Source organism: Bos indicus x Bos taurus, chromosome 11 (genome assembly GCF_003369695.1).
Source record: "Bos indicus x Bos taurus breed Angus x Brahman F1 hybrid chromosome 11, Bos_hybrid_MaternalHap_v2.0, whole genome shotgun sequence".
NCBI classification, from domain to species: Eukaryota; Metazoa; Chordata; class Mammalia; order Artiodactyla; family Bovidae; genus Bos; species Bos indicus x Bos taurus.
This window is the reverse complement of record NC_040086.1, coordinates 36739585-36749880: the sequence shown is the minus strand read 5'-3', so window position 1 is coordinate 36749880 and position 10296 is coordinate 36739585. Positions and strand designations below refer to the sequence as shown.

Sequence of the window (10296 nt, the reverse complement as noted above, 5' to 3'; positions counted from 1 at the left end):
GCATTGCCCTGTGGTTGACATTTCAGAATTAATGGACAAGAGCATTGGGATTAGATTTAGGTCCTCACTCTGTTGCTTGCTAATTGCAGTCTTGGGGAAATTACTTAAATTCTCTGAGCCTATGATTAGCTGTAAATTTGACATACTATTATTTGCCTGCTTCATAGAAGTTTTATAAGGATCAAATGAGATATTAGACTAAAAAATATGTTAAAGCTTAAATCACATAATGTAAATTTATGATATTATTAATAGCAGCGTCAAGGATTGAAACCATTAACACATTCATTAAGAAGGTTTTAAAATATTATGTGAAGAATTATTGTTTGTTTGATTTGTTATTGTTATTTAGTTGCTGAGTTGTGTCCAACTCTCTGTGACCCTCATTAATGAAAAAAAAGATCCTGTTTCCTGGTAAAAGCTATCATTCTATGAAAATACCTAATAAGGGAACTACATGGAAACATTCAAATATTCTGGAAAAATTTAAGACCAGCACTTACACTGACAGGCAGTTATAAGTTTAATAGACTGTGGAATTCATTGTGGAGAGAGAAACTCTTAGCAGTTAAAAACAGAGAATTGAACCTGAAAGTCATCACTGCATTTTGTTATTGTTTATTCAAACAATGAATACTGAAAGTCCAATTACTATTTTGTGCAGAAACATAAAATCTTTATGTAATGCAGAAAAGATGTCCTCATACTTGAAAATATTGAAAATGACAGACCTAGCCTATGGAAGTAGTCCACTAACTGGATCCAGACCCTCTATCCTTCACTAAAGCCTATTGTCTAAGGCAGAAGGACTGTAGCAATGCTCAGTGATTATCAGTCAATTGCGAGGTCTATCTCAGAGTATCTGTGGTCTACTCATAATTAAAGTACTAAGTTTACAAGTGATTTACTTAAAGAAAATTAAAGATTGACTCAAGATGGCAGACCGATCATACACCTCTATCACTGCATACTAAATCTCATGTGTGTGAGAGTCACTCAGTCATGTCCAATTCTTTTGGAACCCCATGGTTGGGGCCCATCAGACTCCTCCATCATGGGATTTTCTAGGAAAGAATACTGGAGTGGGTTGCCATTCCCTTCTCCAGGCAATTTTCCCGACTCAGGGATTGAACCCAGGTCTCCCGCTCCTGCATGGCAGGCAGGCTCTTTACTGTCTGAGCCACTGATTTGGGCTAAATCTCATAAAAATAGTTAAATATTGGAATTCTTTTAGTCTGCCATGTAATGCGACACCGCTATTCCAGAGTTCTGGCTTTATGCAAATTTCAGTTCCAGCTTTCTACTTTGGAGGTTATAAGGTTCGAACTCCGTTCCAATGTGAATTAAAATTCAAGTCCAAAGCCTTTAAAAAAAAAAAAAAAGTGTATGCTTTAACAAATTTTTTTTCAAGTCCATAGCCTTTAAGACCTCTCTCCAAATCTGCTAACAACCTCCATTCCTTTCCCCAACACACAATAATGAGGTAGTCTACAAATAAACTTATTTACAAAACAGAAACAGATTGACAGACAGAAAAAAACAAACTTATGGTTACCAAAGGGAAAAGAGGGTTGGGTAGGGGTAAATTAGGAGTTTGGGATTGTCAGATATGAACTATTATATACAAAATAGACAGGGTCCTCTGGTACAGGGAAGTATATTCAATATCCTATAATAAACCAAGATGAAAAAAGAATATGTACATGTATTTATAACTGAATCACTTTGCTGTACACCAGGAACTAACACAGCTTTATTATAAATCAGCTATACCTCAATAAAAAAATAATAAGGTAGTTTACATGTGTTGACAAGGAGAGATCTTCAAGATAGGAATTGATACATAAAATAAGCAAGTTCTCTGTTTTGGAAATGCGGATTTCTCTGTTTTGTGAGCTGGGCTATGAATTTTATTGTTCCATTTTATTCAGCATTTCAACGTATTTGTAATGAAAAGGATTCACTATTTGGTTTAATTTGCCATGTTGTAAGAAGCAGAAGTCCCCAATACACAAATATTTAATAATGGCATTTGGTTGTTTGCAGTCTATTAAAATGTCTTTAGTGAGGGAATAAAGATATACCTAGAGTCTTACCAGTACTATAGATAATAGAGTGCAACTGATAAGTTCCCCTGGAAAGTTGTTGTGTACGTAAATACTCTTTTAAGCATCAGAGGAATACTTTACCTACTTCCACTTGTGTGCAACACAACACAGCAATACAACAAGCTTATAATAGATACATTTTTTGGCACAAAATGTATCAAAGAGAATAACTGGAAGAATTAACCATACCAAACTGAGCCAAAAAGGCAAAGAGTGAGTTAGTGCTAGAAATAATTTAAGTAAAATAGAAATCAGTTTAGGAAATATTTTGATATTCTAGGTACTCATGCCTTTGAATTAAGTGGGTATGTTTGTGTATCTTTTACTGGGAGGAATGTTTTTAGTTTTCACACTGTTAACTGTGCATAAAAGGGTTCAAAATTTTAGAATAAGGAGGAAAATTCAAGCATATGGGAGAATGTTATCCTTAAATTTAAATTTTATTTATAGTAATAGTGATGATGTGGTTACATTGATCACTGATCAGTGTGCATGATCTCATGCTTAATATCCTTATGAAGTTGCTATTATCCTAATTTTATAGATGAGGAAACTGACTTCTAGAGAGGTTAAGTAATTTATCCAAGGTCACATCGCTTATATGTGCTGGAGCCAAAATTTCAACCCCAGTTTGATTCTAAAGCCATGATTAACGACTATCTAACAAAGCCTCTCATATTTGTTAATTACATCCATTGTTGTACAAAACAAAGTTGTTATATTTATAAATATGACATAGAAATATGTCTCATGTCTATCACTCATTGAAGACCACACTTGAATTTTTGGTGTATTTTATTATCCCTTTTTCATTTTCCCAAATTGTAATTTTTGAGGTTATTGATCAAAGAAAAAACAAATGTGAGGGCCTGTATGACGATTCTGAAATTTCTGTACATTCAAAGGTTTATTTTTTTTTCTGAAGAAGGTAATTTATCCTGATTTGTCTTGACTTTTTATTGGTGGACTTAAAGGATCATGCCTGGTGAGAAGAGCATTTACTACAGCTATTTGAAAGACTTTTGCAGTCTTCTCCCTTTTCTCAGGCCTTCTGGGGGAGGCATTGGCTGCCACTCTGATGTCTGTTTCTGATAAGTGAGTTTTAGTCTCTAACAACTCCTGGGAATTTTGTCGGCAGAGACCGGGTGAGATCATTTTGCTTTCCGCTGAGTTTCCTTTCTCTGTTTTTTTGGACTGTTCTGATGAGCATGACCCTGAAGCATTCAGTAATACCTCTGTTCTCTCAGGAACTGTTGGCCTACTCCCTGGTTTTATCTCTGTCTGCACAAAAACTCCATGTCTCTGGAAAGGAAAACAAAGTTGATGTTAACCAGGGCACACAAGTTGCTGGAAGACGCAGCTGTGACCTGAGTTCATGTATTAGCTCAAGTCCTGGTTGAAACAGGCTCTTACTTCTCTGCCTGTTCATTAGCTGTCACCTTAGTCTGAAACTGTAGACTGCAGCAGCATAATAATTATTGGTGAACCATTCAAACAAAGTATGAACAAAGGTGCACCAGAAAATGAACAGGAAAGAAAAAACAAAGTCAGAAGAACATCTCATTACCTCTCATTCTCAATTTTTCTGTCATTTGGATTGTATGAGACTATTCATATCAAATTTCCTTTCTTGCTCTTTGGGTTGCTATGGAAACAGTAGAAACTGCGGTTTAAAGACCTAAGGATTTATGATTGCATCGCAAACATCTATTAGTTCCAACAACTAATAGTTGTTGTGAAATGTTATTATTAGCCATTGTGAAATATGAAAACAAACATCTGTAGTTGGTTAAAAAAAATCCAGCAATTGGCTATTACATTACTGTTTCAATTTATAAACCTGATATGCATCCCCCTGCTACACACATCAAAAATTTATCAAATTGCTTTGCTTTCAGTTCAGTTCAGTCGTTCAGTCGTGTCCAACTCTTTGCGACCCCATGAATCGCAGCATGCCAGGCCTCCCTGTCCATCACCAACTCCCGGAGTTCACTGAGACTCACGTCCATCGAGTCAGTGATGCCATCCAGCCATCTCATCCTCTGTCATCTCCTTCTCCTCCTGCCCCCAATCCCTCCCAGCATCAGGGTCTTTTCCAATGAGTCAACTCTTCACATGAGGTGGCCAAAGTATTGGAGTTTCAGCCTCAGCATCAGTCTTTCCAATGAACACCCAGGACTAATCTCCTTTAGAATGGACTGGTTGGATCTCCTTGCAGTCCAAGGGACTCTCAAGAGTCTTCAACACCACAGTTCAAAAGCATCAATTCTTTGGCGCTCAGCTTTCTTCACAGTCCAACTCTCACATCCATACATGACCACTGGAAAAACCATAGCCTTGACTAGACAGACCTTTGTTGGCAAAGTAATATCTCTGCTTTTTAATATGCTATCTAGGTTTGTCATAACTTTCCTTCCAAGGAGTAAGCATCTTTTAATTTCATGGCTGTAATCACCATCTGCAGTGATTTTGGAGCCCCCCAAAATAGTCAGCCACCATTTCCACTGTTTCCCCATCTATTTCCCTTGAAGTGATGGGACCAGATGCCATGATCTTCGTTTTCTGAATGTTGAGCTTTAAGCCAACTTTTTCACTCTCCTCTTTCACTTTCATCAAGAGGCTTTTTAGTTCCTCTTCACTTTCTGCCATAAGGGTAGTGTCATCTGCATATCTGAGGTTATTGATATTTATCCCAGCAATCTTGATTCCAGCTTGTGCTTCTTCCAGCCCAGTGTTTCTCATGATGTACTCTGCATATAAGTTAAATAAGCAGGGTGACAATATACAGCCTTGACATACTCCTTTTCCTATTTGGAACTTGCTTTACGTTAAGTGAATGATTTTACTAATTTGAACCAAATTCCAAATATTGTGATCCAAAATGATGACATCATTCTTTAGTTTTGATTATGACATGTGTTTAAGATTTTCATCCTCCTAATAACCATATTAGTTTGTTTAAATCAACTTTGAGAAAGATGATTGTGACTTGAAAAGGCTTGGAGTTCTAGCATAAATCTATCACCCATCATAAACTATTAAATAATTGATTCTAAACACTGTCTCACCTTTCCCCGAATGGGCTCATTGGGTGTTTTCCTGGCATCATATTGATGTATAAAGGAGATGTGTTCTTTAAAGTTCCTTTGAAGTTCTGCTGATGCATCAGGAGAGACAAGTGGAACTAAGGGGGAAAAAGATTTTGTAAAGGTCAGGATACATTAGATTTGTATATGGAAACATAAGTATTTATAATATTTTGCTTTATAAAAAATGCAAATGAAACTAAATTGTTTTAAGTATGCAAGGTTACCTAAACACATCTAAATAATACTATGATAGATTTATCATTCTTTCTCTATGAGAAGAACCAAATCAAAACAACCAAATTAGCCCCACATGTGGAATTGCTAGTAACTTAAAAAGCTAATATTAATGCAGTGCAGTTCAGTTTAGTCCCTCAGTTGTGTCCAGCTCTGCGACCCCGTGGACTGCAGCACACCAGGCTTCCCTGTCCATCACCAGCTCCCGGAGCTTGCTCAAACTCATGTCTTGAGTTGGTGATGCCATCCAACCGTCTCATCCTCTGTTGTCCCTTCTCCTCTTGCCTTCAATCTTTCCCACCATAAGGGTCTTTTGAGTCAGTTCTTCGCATCAGGTGGCCAAAGTATTGGAGTTTCAGCTTCAGCATCAATCCTTCCAATGAATATTCAGGACTGACTTCCTTTAGGATTAACTGGTTTGATCTCCTTGCAGTCCAAGGGACACTCAAGAGTCTTCTCCAACACCACAGTTTAAAAACATCAATTCTTTGGTGTCAGCTTTTTTTATAGTTCAACTCTCACATCCATACATGACTACTGGAAAAACCATAGCTTTGATGGCTTTTAAAAACCTACTGTTAGATCTGCTTCTTGTACATACACCAACCAAAGTGCTAGGAAAAGCATAAGTACAATTTATTTGTTGGTTTTTTTTTTTTTTTTTTTTACTACTAGAAAGGTTTTGAGAAATTTATGCACAAATTGCTCTCAGATAGCACTGACAGATGAACTGGAAGATTCCAGGGCTGTTGCACCTACAGTTGAACACATAATTCTTTTCATTTCCCATTTACAGAGGCTCTGAAAATTTGCAAGAGTATTAAGCTCTCTAAAAATCACTTTAAAATAATCTTTTAATGTGGGTAATAGCTATCTATGTAGGGGTTCATTATGTTGGACTCTCAATGTTAAAATTTTTTAATTTTTAAAACTCACTTTATTTCTGCTTTTAGCACACACTGTTATATAAGGAGTCAGAGTAACACCCAGTTTAGTGACATAAAATTCTGTCAAGGAAAAAATTAAAAATTTCTCCTTTTTATAGAATAGCATTGAAACATGTATATTATCATATGTGAAACAGATCACCAGTCCAGGTTCGATGCATGAAACAGGGTGCTCAGGGCTGGTGCACTGGGATGACCCTGAGGGATGGGATGGGGAGGGAGGTGGGAGGGGGGTTCAGGATGGGGAACAGATGTACACCCATGGCTGATTCATGTCAATGTATGGCAAAAACCACTACAGTATTGTAAAGTAATTAGCCTCCAATTAAAATAAATACATTAAAAAAAATTTCTTTTTATAGAAAAAAACATACATAAGGTAATTACATACATATCACTACCATATCTATGGAGTGATAACAAGAAACTGATAACAGTGGTTGCTGCAGGAGGAAGGAGTTAGCTGACTGGAGGATGGAGGTGGAGAAAGGTGGATTCACTTTCACTCTTCATCCTAATGTACCATTTGAATTTTGTACCATATGCATGTATTCACTATTAAAAAATAAAATTTAATTTTTTAAAAAACATGCCTTTAAAATTAGGGAGTGCATATAAAAAGGAAAAATGTTAGTAAATTTACATTTATTAAATATTCACAAATTCAATTCAATAGTCAGACATTAATATAAACTAATTTTACTAGCAGGAATGAAGCATTCAAACATTTATGTATTACATGATGTGAGATGGCATTCTTTTCCAACTACCAGGAAAAAATGCTAATTGATAACATTTCCTTGATTTCTAATTGAGATCAGATACTCAAAACTCATTTTCTACCTAATCATTACCTTTCCTTTAGGATTTGCTATCACACAAAAGAGAGCAGGTGCCAAAAATTTAACAAAAATTTGTGGACAACGACTAAATGGAGAAAATCCTAACCATAACATATTTTTCTACCAATTTGGAAAAGACTGTCAGTTTTGGGGTAAATGTCACAGTGCAGCTCACAGAATGTCAGTGTTTCCAGGAACATAGTCTGATAACTTTGTGAATAAAATGAAGCCCTTCTAAATTGAGGCATTAATTAGGTGGGGTCAATGGAGTATCCAAAGCATGGGCTTTGGGAAAAGATAGACGTGTTTTCAAATTCCAGCTCTCCCACATATCCCACCTGTGTCACGTTGGACAAATCACTTCTGTCTCTAAAATGAGGATAATAATACTTCCCTTTCGGAGCTGTGAGGATTAAGGACAGTGTCTACAATGTCTCCAGGATGATGGACCAAATTAGAAAGGGATTTCCAAGTTAGGCAGCAGGAGAGCTCTTTTGTATCCTGACAAAAGGGAAACCATCAAGCATGAATCCAATGAACTATCAAAAAACTGTGAGAAAACTTAAGAGTTTAGTAAACCTGTACGAAGGGTTGGTGGCAGCTTGGGCTGGAGGATAGGGAGATCAGAAATAGCCAGTGGAGAATAGGTTGAAGAGAGCTTTTCAAATCTGCTCTTGACTTTCCCCTACTTTACCTTAGGAAGATCACTATTTGCCTGAAGGCAGCAGAAACTGGCAGCAACAGTCTCGCCATCTGTTATCGACTTAGTAACATCATTGAAACCGCACAGAAATCCCTCCAGGGTAAGGAGCTGATGAAAATGGACGCATGCAGCCCTCTTGGGCATTTCCTCCTCCAGCATTCCCCTAGCAACTGTCAGTGCTGGTGGATTAAAAACATCAAGAGAAATCTCAGTGATGCCTCTTTTTAGGAGTTTAAAGGAGAAGGGAGTGGAGCCCTGACTAGAGCATTGGTCTTAGTAGGGACAGAAAATAGAGATGGTCAAAACTGGTTTTGTGGGGCCTGACGTACAGCTGGCCCAGCCTGACCTTCATCTTCTTGCCTTAAATTCACTGGGAGGCACAAAATCCAAGCCCTGGTCTTCAGCCTTGCCCTCACAGAGCTTGATAATTCCCTTTGTGGAATATGACCTAAAGTTAAACTAGAGAGACACTGTAAAAGAAAGACAACAAAATTTAAAACATATATTATGTGAAGGAGAATTATTAGAACCTATGCACCAAGAATAGAATAAGCATAACAAATATCCTCAAAGATATAGAAGGTATTAATATAAAGCAAGAATGAGAACATAAAAAAGAATCATGTAAAATATTAGAAATGAAAAATTAATAGTTTAAATGGAAATGATGAGATAAATAACAACATTTATGAACTAGAAAGTCAGACTGAGATGCTCTCCTAGAAGACATCTGGAAAGGTTAAAAAAATAAAAATTAAAAAGCTAAGAGACATGGATGATAAAATACCAATACTAGAATTCAGGAAATCTAGAAGACAGAAAATGATATGTTTAAAGTAAGGATGATAAATATATCAGAATTAAAATCCAGAGGCCTCAGATTGAAACGGGTCACAGATTGGCAAACAGGTAGCAGGGTGAGAAGTAAGATGGAGCAGGTGAGGCCCATGGGATGCAGATTTAGGGAGGCACTTGCACAATGCTGGGAGTGAGTGCCTCCTTACATTTTGCACCCTAGATCTCTAATTTGGCTCACACTCCTCCAAATCCTGCATGGTAGATAAAGAAAAAAAACTTATCTTAGATATTTTATAGAGAAATTTAAAGTCATGTGAGACGAAGAAAAAATTTTAAATGTTTTCAAAGAGGAGAGGTAGATTACCTACAAAAGAGTAAGAAGCAGATTTATATCAAACTTGATAACAACAACATTGGACACATGATAACATTAATATTTTTTAAATATTAAAGGGAAAAATCTTTAAGCCTAGATTTTCTATATCCAGCTAAACTGCCATTTAATTATGAAGCCAGAATAAAAAATATTTGGAGGCAAAGAAGGCCTCAGAATATTTCCCTGTAAAACAGATCACTTCAAAAAATTTCTAGAGGAAGAACTCACGAAGAGAAATAAATCAAGAAGGTTTATGTTTAAACCCTTATGTGCCTAAGGTTTATGTTCAACTTGAGTTTAAACATCAAAGAATAAGTGAAAGTTACTATCTACTATTATATTTAAAAATTAAAGGCTTAAGGAAAGAAATATCTTTAAATTTATAATGTTAAAACTAGAATATTAATTTAAATCATAAGTAACTATAAACTCTTTCTGTACACAAAAACTCCCTTAAAACATAAAAAAGATCTACTGAAACATGAGCCCTTCAAAGGATTAACAACTGGTTCACTTGTACACTTGACATAACAATAGAATCCAGATGACAGTGGAATAATACCTTCCTGGTGTAAAAGCTAAGTAACTATGGATCTAGAATTTTATATCCAGCTATACTTTCATTCATTAAAGAGTGAGGGCAATTCAGTTTAGACATTTTCAAAGAGAGGTGAAGAGTTGGCCATTCCTAAATTCTAATGGAAAGAACTATTTAAAGACATTGAACTAATGTGTTACATTGATGGCTCCAAAGAATCAGGCCTTCCAGTATTCACATCCTTGCACAGTCCCTCTGTGAATGTGAACTGGACTTGTGATTAACTTCAGTCAATAGGATGAGGCAGAAGCAATATCATGCCATTTCCAGGCATAAAGTTTAAGAAAACACTGCATTCTTGAGAGCCCTGAACTGCCATGTAAGAAGTCCATCTACACTGCTAGAGAAACCACATTCAGAGACCAAATGCAGAAGGAGAGGCCCAATCATTCCAGCATCCTAGCTGAGTCCAGTCCTCAGATGACCTGTCAACTAAATTAAGCCACTTAAGTGCCCACCGATAAGACCAGCCAAAGAACTGCCCAGCTGAGCACAGCCCAGATTGCAGAATCAGGAGCAAATAAAATAATTGTTGTTTTAAGCAACTAAATGTTGGAGTGACTTGTTAGGCAGATAACAGCCAGAAAGACTTCAGAAGGAA

General features: G+C 36.5%; 1 protein-coding gene across 1 annotated transcript in view; it reads right to left on the bottom strand.

Moving 5' to 3' along the window:
* Positions 1–1768: 1768 nt before the first annotated feature.
* The window catches only part of C11H2orf73 (chromosome 11 C2orf73 homolog), a 28736-nt gene continuing 20208 nt past the window's right edge, over positions 1769–10296 (bottom strand). The window contains exons 4-5 of the mRNA XM_027555289.1: positions 5177–5292; positions 1769–3410 (exon numbers count right to left, since the gene is read on the bottom strand). Coding sequence (XP_027411090.1) covers positions 3042–3410; positions 5177–5292 — 485 coding nt within the window. The 3' untranslated portion in view covers positions 1769–3041. The remainder of the gene's footprint in view (positions 3411–5176; positions 5293–10296) is intronic.